General features: G+C 49.4%; 1 protein-coding gene across 1 annotated transcript; it reads right to left on the reverse strand.

The window, feature by feature from the left end:
* Positions 1 to 3,676: 3,676 nt before the first annotated feature.
* On the reverse strand, positions 3,677 to 16,146 carry Ccnb2 (cyclin B2). Its single transcript, XM_051156749.1, has 9 exons — positions 15,984 to 16,146; positions 13,547 to 13,675; positions 13,347 to 13,460; positions 9,627 to 9,797; positions 9,382 to 9,540; positions 6,360 to 6,596; positions 5,628 to 5,768; positions 4,889 to 4,999; positions 3,677 to 3,828 (listed from the first exon to the last, which is right to left on the reverse strand). Exons 1-9 carry the CDS (start codon positions 16,005 to 16,007, stop codon positions 3,718 to 3,720), a joined length of 1,197 nt encoding a protein of 398 aa, XP_051012706.1. The 5' UTR covers positions 16,008 to 16,146; the 3' UTR covers positions 3,677 to 3,717.
* Between the last annotated feature and the right edge of the window lie 265 nt (positions 16,147 to 16,411).

Consider the following 16,411-nt stretch of genomic DNA (forward strand, 5'->3'; position numbering starts at 1 on the left):
AGATCAAGGACACCATAAGAAAATTTATAGATAGGCCGGGTGGTGGTGGCGCACGCCTTTAATCCCAGCACTCAGGAGGCAGAGGCAGGAGGATCTCTGTGAGTTTGAGGACAGCCTGGTCTACAAAGTGAGTCCAGGACAGCCCATGCTACACAGAGAGACGCTGTCTCAAAAAAATGAAAAGAAAAAAGAAAACTTACAGAATCTACTGACCTGGAACCATAGAGGCTCATAGTAACTGAACCACCAGCCAGAGAGTGTGCATGGGACAGACCCTATGTAGGCCCCCTACACACATGTAGCAGATGTGCAGTTTGGTTTCCATGTGGGTCCTTGAACAGCAGGAGCGGGGTCTGTCTCTGACTCTGCCTTTGGATCCCTTTCCCCTAACTGGGCTGCTTTGTTTAGCCTCAATAGGAAAAGCTGTGCCTTAACTTGATATGCCAAGGTGGGTTGCTATCCATGGGAGGCCTCCCAGTTTCTGAGGAGAAAGGGAGGAAGGAACGGGGTGGGGGGAGGGAGGCAGGGGAAGGTGGAGGGAGGGAAGGAAGCTTCAATCAGGATGTAAATTAATTAATTAATGAAGGGGAAAAAGGAACACGCAGTATTTTCTGCATATGAGCCTGGCCTGCGTATAAGCAGGAGGATAAGAAAGCGACCCCTACCAGAGTAGGTTAACTGCTTGGTGAGTAAACCAACAAGGCACAAAGCCTCCAAGGCTGTGAGCAGATCCTGGCATGGGCAGAGGGTTCAGTGGACCAGTCCCTTGCTGGGTGGAGCTTGAGAGGCTGCTGCTGTCCTACGTTTCCTAAGGGCGGCACATCTGCCAGGTGCTTTCTATATAGGAAACACTTTCAGGGCAGTCTTCAGAGGTGCACATTACTCACTGCTGTAGGGTCAGGAGAACAAGGAGCAGTTGTTGGGGCTCCCAAATCAATCTGTTATGAGCACCTGGGTGGTTCTCATTCGAGGTTCTGGCTTCCCATGCTTTTTTGTTACTGGTTTTTGTTGTTGTTGTGTTTGGTTTGGTTTGGTTTGGTTTCTTGGGTTTATTTTGTTTTGTTTTTTTAGATTTATTTATTATGTGTACAGTGCTCTGCCTGCCCGCCAGAAGAGGGCATTAGATCACATTACAGGTGGCTGAGGGCCACCACGTGGTTGCTGGGAATTGTACTCAGGATCTCTGGAAGAGCAGTCAGTGTGCTCTTAACTGCTGAACCACCTCTCCAGCCCTGGTTTTTGTTTTTGTTTTTTTCTGAGACAGGGTTTCTCTGTGTATCCTTGGCTGTCCTGGACTCCCTTTATAGACCAGGCTGGCCTCGAACTCACAGAGATCCGCCTGCCTCTGCCTCCCGAGTGCTGGGATTAAAAGCGTGTGCCACCATACCTGGCTGTTCTTGTGGGTTTTGTTTGAGACAGGTTTTCTCCGTGTAGCCCTGGCTGTCCTGGAACTCAATCTGTAGACCAAGCTGGCCTCGAACTCAGAAATCTTCCTATCTCTGCCTCTTGGGACTAAAGGTATGTGCCACCACCACCTGGCTCTGGCTTCCCATAGTTAAAAAGTGTGTAGCATCCACTTTTCATTGTTACTGATAGTGGTTTTCCAAGTCAGATACTGCCCACCCCCCTTAGCCTGCCCTCCACCTGGTCCCCATGTCTCCTGAGCTTGGAGGATACTGTTATCCTAGTCTTGAAGTGTCTTTGGATGTATTCTGTCTTTGGGACTATGACCACTTTTGCTCCCAAACAGAATTCCTGACACCAGGGATGACCTTAGACCTCTCCCTGCTGAGGGTCCGCCCTCTCTGGGACTGCTTCCTATGTTCCAGGTGCCACCTGCATGATCTTGAAGCCTTGGCCTCATCGTTGTACAGCGAAATGTAACAAAGAAGGTGGATAAGACTAGTTGGGTGACACTAGACTCGGGGCCCCATCAAAGGTGTGAAGCTCTCCCACAGGCTCCAGCCTGCTCATCCAAGGACCAGAAAGGAATATGATGGGCACCGGAGGCAAGTGTGAGGAGGGGCCAACCCCGCATGCTAGTTGTGACTGGTCATTAGAATAGCCTCTCTGGGGTTTCTACAAGCAACTAACACTAGAATTTCTGAATTGGTAGGTGGACAGGTCCCAGAATGAGGCAGAACCCCAATTCTGAATGTCTTAGAAGGTATTCATGATGAATCACAGCCCCAGGCTCTCCCCTAGTAGACCACTGGTGGGTCTTTCTGAGTCTGGCTACCTCCATCCGGCCCTGTGAACTTGGGTGAACTGATCACTGGAAATGCTTTTGTGTGTGTGCAGTTTTTTTCAAGACAGGGTTTCTCTGTGTTACCCTGGCTGTCCTGGACTCACTTGGTAGACCAGTCTGGCCTAGAACTCACAGTGATCTGCGTGCCTCTGCCTCCCAAGTGCTGGGATTAAAGGCGTGCGCCACCGCCACCAGGCAACTGGACATGCTTTAACCTTGGGCTTGAGGTCATGTGAGACTACCAGAGCAGTGGCCATCGCATTACATGTGTTCAGTGAGCTTGGTAAATGGGGCTTCTGGCACCTTGTGGGGCTGGTGTGGCTCACAAGAAAGTGGTTCTTAGGGCAAATCAAGTGGTTTGTTTGTTTTGTTTCTTTTTTAATATTATTATTATATAGAGTATTCTGCCCTCATGTACTCCTGCAGGCCAGAAGAGGGCACCAGATCTCATTGTAGATGGCTGTGAACCACCGTGTCGTTGCTGGGAATTGAACTCACGGCCTTTAGAAGAGCAGACAGTGCTCTTAACCTCTGAGCCATCTCTCCAGCCCAAATCAAGTGTTTTTAGGACTGGCAGCCACGAACAAATGGAGCTATAGGGGACCTGGCCCTGAGTCCCTATGGCCAGAGACAAGATGGCAATGTGGCCCAAAGGCAGACTAAAGGAGAAGGGAGCTGGAAGGGGCCTGAGCAGTATGCAGCCTCTCCCTGGGATAGCCCAGACAGTACTAGCTGCTCCCTCTTCTCGCTGTTGACAGGCTGGACGTGCACATCCAGGTAGAGAGTAAAGCAGGGAGATCCCTGACCACGGCACCTCAGACTCCAAGATTCCTCTCAAGTCACCACTCAGCTGCCCTCTCAAACACTAGTCAGAACTAGACCCTTGGATACCCAAACAAAAGCTTTCTTTTGTCAGGAGGCATGGCCCCAATATTTCTGGGGACATGACCTGCCTATATCTATAGTTCTCGTTAGCCTAAAGACGAGGGTATGAAGACTTTGGGGCTGTTTCCTGCCACTTACAGATAGACAAGCAGCTGCTTGTAAAAGCAGTTGGTCACCTCAAGTGACCATGTAATCTGCGGAGTCTCACATGACCTCAAGGCCAAGGTTAAAGCATGTCCAGGGACTGTCTCGGGTTAGGTAAAAGCAGATACTTCTATTGGCTCGATCCTGGGTACTCACTGCCACCCACCCACTCATGACTGCTTGTTAATCCCCATGCCAGCAGCCACGGTTCATCTGGATAGAGCTCTAGCTGCTGCTTATCCCCGCTCCGGGGCCACGCACGGTTACAGCAGGTCACTCTGCAGTTCTTCAGTGTGGACTATACACATACACAGAGGACACCTTAAGAAAATCAATAGCTTTATTTTTCCTCAATACACAATTAGAAAATTAGTCTGAGAAGAGATTTTGTGAAGGTAGGGTATGTACAATCCCGAGGTGTGCAGGAGGGACGTGGCTGCCTAGGGCCTGCCCAGCAGCGGCGAGGCCAGGTCTTTGATGGTTCTGGAGTTCAGCTGAGGGATCGTGCTGATCTTCAGGAGTCTGCTGCTGGCGTACTTGTTCTTGACAGCCTGCAGACGTCAGCAGTGGTTACGTGCGTTTCAGGGCCTCCCGGCACCCCTAGTCTATCCCACAAGTGTGAAGGCTGGCTGGGACTGCCCTCTCTCCCCAGAACACCCGCACCAGGCTTGTCCTCCAACCCTGCTGGTCACTAGACAGCTGGGGAAATAGTTCTCAAGATCTGAGAAATGGGCTGGAAAGATGGCTCAGAGGGTTAGGGCTACTGTTCCAAAGGTCCTGAGTTTAATTCCCAGCAACCACATGATGGCTCACAACCATCTATAATCAGATCTGGTGCCGTCTTCTGGCCTGCAGGTATAGGCAGAGCACTGTATACATAATAAATCCTTTTTAAAAATCTGAAAAACAAGGCCTCTTAGGAGCTCTCTCATTGGTAAGTGCTACTGGGAAGGGCAGCACAAACTGGAAATAAGGGGCTGGAGACATGGCTCTGTGGCTAAGAGCACTGGCAGCTCCTGAGTTTAATTCCCAGAACCTACAACCCTGTATAACTCCAGGCCTAGGGACTTGCACTGTCTTCTGCCTGTACAGGCACCTGGCACATATGTGAGATGCATGCAAAACACCCACATACATGTGGCAATAAAACTGTGTGGCAACTAGTTCAAATCCCAGCCACCGTGCCTCCACAGGTCAGAGTCACATCAAAAGTACGTGTTCGCAAGCAGATCATGTGGTGAGGACACAAATGCTTTGTCCTCTGTCACTGACCCTCAGGGTAGTCTGATACTTGGTCCCACAGGTGCAGGGCACCCCAAGCTTTCCCCTCACAGGTCTCTCCCTTCTCCATGTTTGTCTACTAGGACCTCGCAGAGGCTGAGGAACATCCACGGAAGCGTGAGGCTATCGTAGGGGAACAGCCTTCCCTGCCTGCTGAGCTGTGAGCATGGGAAACCATGGGCTGGCGGACCTTAGCTAGGCCATGCTAACCAATCAGTACAGTGCACTCCTTAGACACAGCGTGCCTGCTAGCAAAACCCTGCCACAGCCCACAGCCCACAGCCCACAGCCCACAGCCCAGAGCCAGGTGCTCCCGAGCTCAGCACTCACGATGAACTTGGTGAGGCTCTCGTTGACTTTCACCACATTCTTGGCCATGTGCTGCATGACTTCCAGGACCTCACTCTCCATGTACCCTGTGTAATACTGCTGCTTTAAATTCTGAAAGACAAGCAGGAGACATGAGGGAATGCCGCCTTCCCTTCAGGAGAGCACATCTGCTAAGAGCTGTGGGGGAGCTGGACTCAAGGCCCGACAGGGCATCTCAGTGAAGCCCTGTATCACAGAAATAACGGACAGCCGTGACAGAGCCGTGACAAAGCACATGCCTAGCGTGTACGAGGGCCGGGGTTCAGTCCCCAGGATCACTAAAATAAAAATATAAAGCAGTAGGTAGATTCTTACCTTGTGAAACTCAGTCCAGCCTAACTGCTTCCCAGCACATATGGCACGGCTCTGTCCCTGTGACAGGGCTAGCTTAAGAGCGGCAAGAGGCTCCTAGTTCTAGCCTAACACGTGCTCATGGCAGGGTTGAAAGTTGCACAGGTTTGGAGGGCGCAACAAGCATACTTCCACCCCTTGCTGGAAGATGGGACAGAGCAGGACACATACACAGAGTACCTACCCTCTCCCCGGTGGACTCTGCCTCGTAGCAGGTTGGCAGTGCTAGTCTAAGCTTGAGGGCCCAGGCACGCACATTCAGGGTTGATAAGCGGCTGTGTGGGCTGAGGGGTGGCTCAGTGCATGCGTGCCACAGGACCCCGAGGGCAGCCGCCTTCCTTCCACTCACCCATTTCCCTTGGCCCAGCACCTTCTGAGCCAGGCAGGAAGCGGCGGCTGCAACCTGTGAAGGGTGATAATGCACCATGTCATAGTCCACGAGCGTCAGCTCCATCAGATACTTGGCTAACGTGTGCTGTTCCACGTCAACCTAGGAGAGAGCAGCGCCGTGAGCGTCTGACGGAAGCGGAGGCGGCCTAGGAACTCGGCCCACGTCACCCCCGCCGTCTCAGGAACACAATGGTGAGTACCAACACCTCTCTAAAGCAGCTTTCTCTTAGAGCAGTGGTCCTCAGCCTTCCTGATGCTGGGGCCCTTTAGTACAGCTCCTCATGTTGTGGGGACCCCAACCATAAGTTTTTTTCTTTTTTTTTTTTTTGTTTTTTTGAGATAGGGTTTCTCTGTGTAGCCTTGGCTGTCCTGGAGGCGCTTTGTAGACCAGGCTGGCCTTGAACTCAGAGATCCACCTGCCTCTGCCTCCCGAGTGCTGGGATTATAGGCGTGCGCCACCACGCCTGGCCCCATAAAGTATTTTCATTGCTACTTTATAAGTGTAATCTTGTTTCTGTTATGAACCATAATGCAAATATCTGATATGCAAGTGGTCTTAAGTGACCTCTGTGAAGGGGTTGTTTGAACCCCAAAGGGGTTGTGACCCACAGGTTGAGAACCACTGTCTTATGTTTTGGGTTGAGACTGAGCACAAGTCAACCTCCCCACAGAGACGGTGGTTGGCACTCACCTCTCCGGCTTTTGAGGCTCGCCTTAGGAAGTGGAGTGGCAAAGGCCGGCCCAACTCGAATTTCAGCTCTTTCAAAATCAGAGTCTCCATTTCTCGGATTTGGGAACTAGTGTAAGCATTGTCTGTGATATAAACAAAGTCTTCGATATTTGGAGAAAACATCTCCTCATATTTGGAAGCCAAGAGCAGAGCTGTGATCCCAACCAGCTGCAGCTTCTTCCGGCAGACCGGCTGAGCCTAATTGAAAACAACAGAGCCAGTCACCACTGGCCAGGGTGGACCCAGGAGACCTGAGCCGTCAGGGCTCACCATTGTTACTGTAGTGACTACGCTGAGCACAGTGATAAGACTCCAGTATACACTGTCTCATGGGCCCTCCCCCAAACCCTCAAAGGGTAATTTTTACAACAGGTGACTTGACACCAGAGACTTAGGTATCGGTCCCAAGTGTCCACAGCAGCCTTGGCCTGTACTCGGAATGCTCTCTACAGAGGTAAGTCATCACAAAAAGAACTAAATGACAAGCTGAAATAATCCCTGCTCAAAGTATACCCGCCAACCACCGTGAAGAACCTCTTCTCAATTAACACTAACAACACACACACAAAATCTCATCAATGCTTCAGAGTTGGGGAGGGACCTCAGTGCACCACAGTGTTTAAGAGTCACAAGCCGTTAATCCCAGCACTCGGAAGGCAGAGGCAGGTGGATCTTTGTGAGTTCGAGGCCAGCCTGGTCTACAAAGAAGTCCAGTCCAGGACAGCCAAGGCTACACAGAGAGACCCTGTCCTGAAAAACCAAAAGGAAAAAAGTCTGCTTTAACCTTCCTAAAACAGGGTTGGTGAGACGGCTCAGCAGCAAAGTCTGGATGGCGGCCAGCCCTGGTCCTGAGCTCAAGCTCTGAGTCCACAAAGTGAGCCCCCAACTCCCCAAAGCTGTCCTCTAACCTAGAGGAAACGACTACTTTTTTTTAAGAAAAAGATTTATGTATTTATTATTTCTGCCCACATGTGTGCCTGCACGCCAGAAGAGGGCACCAGGTCTCATTACAGGTGGTTGTGAGCCACTATGTGGTTGCTGGGAATTGAACTCAAGACCTTTGGAAGAGCAGCCACTGCTCTTAACCTCTGAACCATCTCTCCAGCCCAAATGTAAACTTCTTAAAACAACAGGTGAGGTAGGGCAGAGACACATCTCAGTGGGTAAAGGAGTATGCTGCCAAGCCTGATGACCCAAGGTCAGTCCCAGGAACCCACACAGCAGAGGTGCGAACCACCGCCCTGCACCCGTGTGCTATGGAACACCCATGCCCAAACATATATAAGTAAACGCGTGGGTTGTTCTAAAGTTTTTGTTTTTAACTAGAAGTTTGCTTTTCTTGCTTCTGCTTTCATTACTGAGGTCTACATAAAATTTTGCTGCATTTTCCTGCCCAGTGAGTATAACGCCAGGATCTGGAGTTATCTCCCAGCCACTGATGTAAGTGGTAACTGTCACCACAGTCCCTGAGCATTGACTTAACTCAGTCCTCGTGTGCAAGGCTGCTGCTATGGACAACATGCTCGCTCTTCGTTGTCTGGCGTCTCAGGGCTGGGTGGAGCTCAGTGGAAGAGTGGCTTGCCTTGGGGGCTCCACCAGCACCGCAGGGAGGTGAAAGAATACACCTGATGCCGCTTCTACCCACCCAACAGCTGGTAACATTCAAAGGCACTCTAGTGTGTCAGCCACTCCATGCCCCTCTTCCCATAGCGCCTCAGCCCACCCCACGCAAGCACCCTGCTCTTTGCTTTTGGAAGAATTTGGTATCCTCTCATTTCTATAGTGACCCATTGGCATGCTGACTAGAAACCACTAGTGAGCTGATGCTCTCGCTCAGCTCATTCTGAGAGAAGGAAATACTGATGCCAAAGAGGAAAGATGTTGAAGACGGGGTGGACAGGCTAGAACGACAGCATGGGAGGCACGGTGGGCTGCGGCTCACATCTGTGCCGGACGGTGGTGTATTTTCCCTAGAAAAGGACTGCAGCTATCAGGACCCATTGAACAAAAAGCTAAAGCCCTAAACCCAACATGCTCCGAAATCCTAACCGGTTACACTGTTGCCATGACACCCATGTGAGAAAGCTGCAGTCAAAACATAAGCATATGAGAATGAGTGTGTAAGAAACATGTGCAAGGTGTACGTGCACCTACAGGGACCTCAGGGTTAGACACAGGGCCTATCCCCAAGACACTTCCATTTTCTATGTGCAAATCAAATCAAATTTTAAAAAAATATAGCCAGGCGTGGTGGCCCATGTCTGTGGTCCCCACACTCAGAAGGCAGAGGCAGGTGGATCTCTGTAGTTAAAGGTCAGCCTGGTCTACAACGTATGTAGGACAGCCAAGGCTGTTACAGAGAAACCTTGTCTTAAAAAACAAAGCAAGGGCTAGAGAGATGGCACAGACTGCTCTTCCAGAGGTCCTGAGTTCAAGTCCCAGCAAGCACATGGGGGCTTACAACCATCTGTAATGGACTCTGATCCCCTCTTCTGGTGTGTGTGAACACAGAGCAGTCACACACATAAAATAAATAATTAAATGTTTAAAAAATTTATAGAAAAACAAAAGTTTAAAAAAATGTATATGTACAAAAAAAAAAAAAAAAAAGATTCTGGTCTCAAGCACTTGAGGAAAGTGTACTACTGCCTGCTGCTCCTCCTCCTGCTGCTGCTCCTCCTCCCCTTCCTCCTGCTCCTGCTCCTCCTCTTCCTGCTGCTGCTCCTGCTCCTCCTCTTCCTGTTTCTGCTCCTGCTCCTCCTCTTCCTGTTTCTGCTCCTGCTCCTCCTCCTCCTCCTCCTCCTGCTGCTCCTACTCCTCCTTCTCCTCCTGTTCCTCCTCCTCCTGCTGCTGCTCCTGCTCCTCCTCTTCCAGGTCCTGCTTCTCCTCCTGCTCCTGTTCCTCCTCTCCTTCCTCCTGCTCCTGCTGCTCCTCCTCCTGCTGCTGCTCCTTCTCCTGCTCCTCCTCCTCCTGTTGCACTCACCTGTAGGAACCGGTCCATGACGGCGATACACATGTACAGAGTTTCCTGCAGAAGTCGGAACTTGGAATGGACCTGGACCAGCCAGTCCACCAGGATTGCGCGCATACGGCCATTTATATCCCTTCCATCCAGGAAGTGTGGGTTGATGGACTGCAGGAGCTGTTGGTGGAATTCAGACATCATTTCCTCCTCCTCCCGGCTAAGTCCACACTGCTCGTGCAACCCAGACATCAGGGCCCGCCCACCTCGAGCTGCCTGAGATACTGGTAGATGTCCTTCACATAGTCACTGCAGAGCTGAGGGCTCCCGCCGTCCTCATTGTCTATGTCCTCAATCTTGCAGAGCAAAGCATCAGAGAAAGCTTGGCAGAGACTCTCCTCCTTCATGGAGACATCTTCAGGGGCAGGCAAAGGGTCCTGTGCCAGCAAGTGGAAGACTTTATTAGTGCACGGCTAGAGGGCAGATAACCTGCACCCTACAGTGCTGACACAGCATGGGGCCTGTTTTCTGTCTCCTGGTACAGTCAGCTAGCTTCATTCACACTTACATGAGGCCTCCCACAGTAGCACCTCAGGGATGGATGTGAGCAACCACTGGGCTCAGAGATACTGGAATTGACGGCATTGCTGGCAGCAACCTCTCCTGTGTTGTGTTTTATCTACCCTACTGCTTCCTTCTAAATTAAGCCCACGGAAAGCAGGAAGCAGAAGGGTGTGCTCCAGTCTGCATAAAGCAGGAAGATACAAAGACCTGGCAAGAACTGGGCGTGGTGGCACACGCCTGTGATCCAAGCACTCAGGAGGCAGAGGCAGGCGGATCTCTGTGAGTTCGAGGCCAGCCTGGTCTACAGAGTGAGTCCTGGACAGCCAAGCCTACACAGAGAAACCCTGTCTCAGAAAAATCAAAACAACAAAAAAATCCAACCAACAAACAAAAAACCCCAAAGACTTAGCAAGGATGTAGTCCTGTACTTTACCTATGCTGATAGGGTGGTTATTTCTAAAACTCACACAATTAAAAAGTTATGCAGCTCACACAAATAATTTATAGTGAAGTATAAATAAACCAATATTTGAAAAAGAGCAAGTGGCCCTTTTCGAAGTGCCCAACAGGACTTCTAGACCATAAAGAACACACACTAAGGCAATCCACACAGAACTAGAGCACAGGTGGTGAGACTCAGCAGGGGTAAAAGCTGGCGTGCCTGCCTACTCAGGCCTGCAGGCTCAGCACTGGGAGGCTTGCAGCTGGACTCTAGCCTGACCGATAGAGTTTCAGGGTAACCTTGGCTAGAGGGAGAACATGAGTCCAAAATAACAAAAATTAAAGCAAAACCACACAGGTTTTGCTTCTCCATTTTAGTTGAATATCGACAATTCCTGAAACTAAGTCCTTTGGTCCCAGAGCTAAAGTCACTTGTTTTTCTAGATTCCTGCCCACCCAGCACCAACTCGGCAATCACTGCAAACCAAAAGGGAGGAACTTACCAGTGGTGGCGCACACCTTTAAACCCAGCACTCGGGACGCAGAGGCAGGCGGATCACTGCAAGTTCAAGGCCAGCCTGGTCTACAAAGTGAGTCTAGGACAGCCAAGGCTACACAGAGAAACCCTGTCTCGAAAAACCAAAAACCAAACCAAAACAAAAAAACCCTTCACAACAGACTAAGAAAGAAGCCTATCGGTTGTCAGGGACGACCAAAAGTCCAGTCAGAAGCTGAGGATGTGCCATCTGCCTTAACTCAGGGGCCTCTTATTTGGAGGGGTGAAGGCCTTGGTGGGGAGTGAGGCTCCAGAGTCTAGCCAGCAGCCAGCCAGCCAGCAGCAGGCAGAAGGCGCAAGCGCAGTGAGCTTCAGGTTTGCAGGTGGCTACAGTGCTAACTTGCTCAGTGTTCTTTTCCTGACACAGAGTTTTGCTGTGCAGCACCAGGCTGTCCTGGTCCTTCCAACCGTACTGCCTCAGCCTCAGTGCTGAGACTACAGGAGGACGGCCATGCTTAGCAACCTACTGGACTCAGGGTAGAAAAGTGCGGGAAAGAACAGATGAACTTGTCTCAGTGAGCAAGCACTGAGGTCACTCAGCACGGCCGCGGTGCGAGCAGAGCCTATACGGTGACTAGCTTCAGGAACGCAGCACCTGACACCAGGAGGCTTGTCTCTGTGCACTCTGGTTACCTGCTTCCCGCCTTATGGATCCTTATGGATACTTCTTGTGAATTTTACTCCTTATATTTAAAAAACTGAGAGCACTGTGCTTGTTTTCCTTTCACTTGCAGTTTCCTACCCTCCTCCCTCCCCTGAAGATGAAGTTATGTGAGCCACCCAACACCAGTCCCCTGTAAGAGGGACACCTTAACCGCGGAGGTATCTATCTCTCTAGCCCCTCGGTGGTTTTCACATGGACTGAGAGCTTAGCCCACATTTGTCTGAAACAGAGTGGCCCCAAATTTGTTAGAAAACAGAGGAAAAAGCCATGGAGTCAAGGAAATCAGAAAGAGGGGAGCATTGAAGGTCACAGGAAGAAACAATGCTTTCTTCTATTACTATTATTTTGTTTTGTATTTTGAGACAGGGTTTCTCTGTGCAGCCCTGGCTGTCCAGAAACTCACTCTGTAGACCAGCCTGGCCTCAAACTCACAGAGATCTGCCTGCCTCTGCCTCCCTGAGTGCTGGTTATTAAAAGTGTGCGTCAACACTACTAGCAAGCCTGAAATTTTTAAACGGAAGTCAATATTCAAAAAAATAAGACTACCATTAATATTTTATTCAAATCCATTCTTTTAAGAGCAAATCTGGGGCTGGAGAGATGGCTCAGTGGTTAAGAGTGCCACCTGCTCTTCCAGAGGTCCTGAGTTCAATTCCCAGCACCCACATGGTGGCTCACAGCCATCTGTAATGTGATCTGATGCCCTCTCCTGACCTGCAGGTGTGCATGCAGGCAGAACCCAGTATACATAATAAATAAATAAATAGATCTTTAAAAAAAAAAAAGCAAGTGTGCATGCTTTAAAAAAAAAAAAAGCAAATCTGGTTTTACACAATATATAAGTGTTATAATAATGATTCTGCCACTTAAAGTTCTAGAGAGTTTGACATCTTTAGTTGCTGTACAAATTCATATTTATGGGTGCATAGGATGTCATGAAATGAGATATTCATTGGCCAGGGATGGCAGCCACACATGCCTATAATTCCAGTGCTCGGGAGGCCAAGGCAGGGAAACTGCTCTAAGTTTGAGGTCAGCCTGAGTCTAATACAAGACCCTGAAAGAGAGGTGGGAGGGGGAGAAAGAGGAGAGAACACTTCTGTCAGATGGTCTGGTGAATAAAGGCACTTGCTGCCACCTTAACCCTGGGACCACATGAGGAAGGAGAACAGCAACTCTAGAAAGTTGTCCTTTGACTCCCAAATGTGCGCGAGTGCGCGCGTGCGCGCACGCACGAAGTAAGTGAGTGCTTCTTGCTCTATCTTGGCTCCCAGACAATGTCATCTCATAGTGTGTAAGAGAGCAAGCACACACTTACTTAGAAGACAGGTAAGCCACCAAGTCCCTTCGGACTCTTACATCAGGTGAGCTCGGTCACAGAGGCCACCATTAATCAATGTAGTATTGAGGTATTTCCTTATTTTTTACGTGAGTTTTAGACTCAGAACAGTGGACTTCCAGTTGTAAGGAGGGTCATTCCTACTGTGTATTATTTTAACGAAACCCATGAAGTCGGGGGCTGGAGAGATGACTCAGTGGTTAAGAGCCCTGGCATCTCTTCCAGAGAACCCAGGCTTGTCCCTAGCACCCACACAGCAGCTCACAACCATCTGTATCTTTAGTTACAAGGGATATGATGTTACTTTTTTGCGCTGAGGGCACCAGACTCAACCAAGGTGCACAGACATATATGCAGGCAAAGTGCGCATATACGTAAAATTAAAGGCGTTCCATGCACACTGCCCTCCCGGGGCCTCCTACCTTTGGAGCCAGCGTCTCCATCTGTACTGGCTTCACAGAAGCTGTAGGTTTCGGCTGTTTGCTGACATTTGTCACTTTGGCGAGCTGAACTGGTGCTTTGGTGCTCTGAGGTTTCTATGAGGGAAAAGAAGAGTGAGGGGCAAGACGACCAGTGGGGCCCCGTGCAGCGTGGCTCTCCACAAGTCACCTGGCCTTGTTACCTTGGCCACTTGGGTGGCTCTGGTTCTAACTTTATTTCCAATTTCTTCTAAAACTGCTCGCCGAATAGTCACATGGCTCTTAGCTTTAGGATTAACTCCTGTGTCAATAGTCTTCAAATCACTGGACACCTTAAAACAAAACAAAACACCACAAGCGACAACAAGCAAAACAAAAGAGAAAGCCATTAAACACAGGGAAAATGAAAAATGCCTGCCTACCTAACGTTAGATGCTCCAATTCAGAACTGCTCTAAGAAAGATGACTACGCGCAAGTCTACTGAGAAGGGGAAGGTGAGGCTGGAGATGGCTCTCAGCAGCTCAGAGCACTGGCTGCTCCTGCTGTGGATGGCGGTTCAATTCCCAGGCCCCTCACAGCAGCCTACAGCCAACTCCAGGTCCAGGGGATCTGACTTCCTCTTCTGGCCCATGAGAGCACTGCACACACATGGTGCGCTTTATTTATGCACAACAAAAGCTTCATTTGTTTTGTTTTGTTTTTTTTAGACAGGGTTTCTCTGTGGAACTCATTCTGTAGACCAGCCTGACTGCAAACTCAGAGATTCGCCTATCTCTGCCTCCTGAGTGTTCGGAGTAAAGGTGTACTTCTTTAAGCTTAATTATTTTAAAAGGTTAAAAAAGTACATTTTAGGAAATCTAAAAATGCTATTTGAAATATCACCCTCAATTAGCACTCACCTACCTTACCTACTGATTTTATAAATTGTTTTGTATTTCAAGCAGTTCTTGCTTTTTGTTTTGTTTTGTTTTTTCTTTTTTGGGTTTTTGTTGTTGTTGTTTGGTTTTTTTTTTTTTTTTAGACAAGGTTTCTCTGTGTAGCCTTGGCTGTCCTAGACATACTCAGTAGACCAGGCTGGCCTCGAACTCACAGAGATCCACCTGCCTCTGCCTCCCAAGTGCTAGGGTTACAGGCATTCAAGCAGTTTTTAAGAGGCGTCAAACATTCACACCTAAATGATTGTTTCTCATAAATAGCCAGTGTATCTTGTTACGTGATCCTTGTAGGTGAAGTCATTTAGTTAGAAACCTCCCTTCACAGAGTTTATCTGTAATGATAACGAGCTTTGATACTAATAGTTAATCATAGGCCCGGTTGTTTAACACCCCTCACCACAGACTTAACGCCAGCTTGGATTATAATGCCAGCCAAAGAACCGGAAACGGCACCTACAGAGATGGACCTTCAGAAACACAGCCTTTTACAATGGCAGCAGATCGGTAAGAGAACTTTACCTCTCAAATATTAGGAGAGTTATATTTGGATGAAAAGGGGAAAAAAAATTACTGTCAGTTGACCTTAGTTGTCTATCTAAAAGATAGGTAAGAAATAAGACTTGCTATTCATACCCAAAGTTCACACTGTGGTAAAGTAATAAATATTTACAAGAAAAACACTTCACTTGCTTAGAGTTAAGGAGTCTATAATCCTAAAAAAACAAAACAAAACAAAAACAAACAAAAAAACCCCACCTCCTAATGGGAACTTTTTAAAAAGCTGACCTATCAGGATAGACCAGATAAAACTGTGATCCCAATAGAAAGTTTAATTATTAAATAACTGGAAAGGACAAATTAGACAAGAGTTACTTGCCGGTGGCAGGTCATGAACCCTGACGGTATGTTCAACGTTGTTTAGGACTCTGATCCCAATAGCGAAGCTGCTCAGACTTTATTGCTAACACCCCACTGCTAATTTCAAAAATGTGTTTGAAAGTTAAGTGTCGCGGCCGGTGGCGCACACCGTTAATCCCAGCACTCCAGAGGCAGACAGGCGGATCTGAGTTCGAGGCCAACCTGGTCTACAGAATGACTACAGGACAGCCAAGGAAACACAGAGAAACCCAGTCTTGAGAAACCAGAAAAGAAAGAAAGAGAAAAGAAAGTTCAGTGTCTTGTAAGCGGAAGCCTCGTTAAGAGGACTACGCTTAAAATCCCGCGGCTTTTAACTAGCCAGGACAACGGCAGCCAGCTGTGTCAGGGCCCGTCCTCTTTTCAACAAAGGAAAAGCAGGCCCAGGTACAGTTCAAGCCTAAAAATCAGTCATACTTTCATTGTCAAAAAGATAATTAAATGAATTTTGAGCCCCCCCGCCCGAATCCACCCCACCCAGAACTGTCTGCAATCCTAGGGTCCAAGTTTTGGACTTTTCCTATTACACCTGGGTAGAGTTTCGTCCTTGTTATTTTTGTTTTGTTTTGCTAAGAGGACAAACCCACACTTTAGTGAACTTGGCCAGGAAGGCAGTCAGTGCGCAGACGCGAATGGGCAGCTCAACCTAAGTGGAAACGACACCGGCCTGGCTTCCCGGTTCCTCCCGGTCCTCATCCCCAGCGGAGAGAGCAATGCCCCCCCACCCAAGGCCCGGCCCCGCCCGCGGCCCCCGGGCACAGCAGGGCAGCGTAGCCCGGGCGCACTCACCGTCGGGCGTCGGAGCAGCGCCATGAGGGCCGCCCTGGGAAGAGCCGACGAGGCGCAGCCACCGGGGTCCCCTGCACCGTTGGGCGTCTCAGGGCCTCGCCACTCCCCGCCCACGGCCCGGGTCGCGATTCAAATACCGCACCGTTCACGCCCCATTGGGTGGCCGCCCTCGCGGCGCGCGCTCCCCATTGGCTAAGGCCCGGAGGCCTTTCTGCACGCTGATTGGCTGGTTTGTGTTTGCTTGTCATGGCAACCAGCGATGCCGCAGGGCTTTGCTGTTGTCCTTCCCTACTGTTTTTTTTTTTTTTTTAATCCTAGTCCCCGAGATAAAAAAATTTTTCTTCTCACTGGGTTATAATCCGAATTTTGGCAAAACACAACAAAGTCGGCCATCCACGTAAAGATGTCTTCAGCAGTTTGTTCTGGGT

This window comes from Acomys russatus, chromosome 14, assembly GCF_903995435.1.
Source record: "Acomys russatus chromosome 14, mAcoRus1.1, whole genome shotgun sequence".
NCBI lineage: Eukaryota > Metazoa > Chordata > Mammalia > Rodentia > Muridae > Acomys > Acomys russatus.

Coding starts and splice junctions, on each gene's coding strand:
- Ccnb2 (XM_051156749.1), bottom strand. CDS start 16,007: ATGGCGCTGCTCCGACGCCCGACG. Junction 9,541..9,626: donor AGTATCTCAGGCAGCTCGAG/GTGGGCGGGCCC, acceptor TTCCACCAACAG/CTCCTGCAGTCCATCAACCC. Junction 6,597..9,381: donor TCATGGACCGGTTCCTACAG/GTGAGTGCAACA, acceptor GTTTTCAATTAG/GCTCAGCCGGTCTGCCGGAA.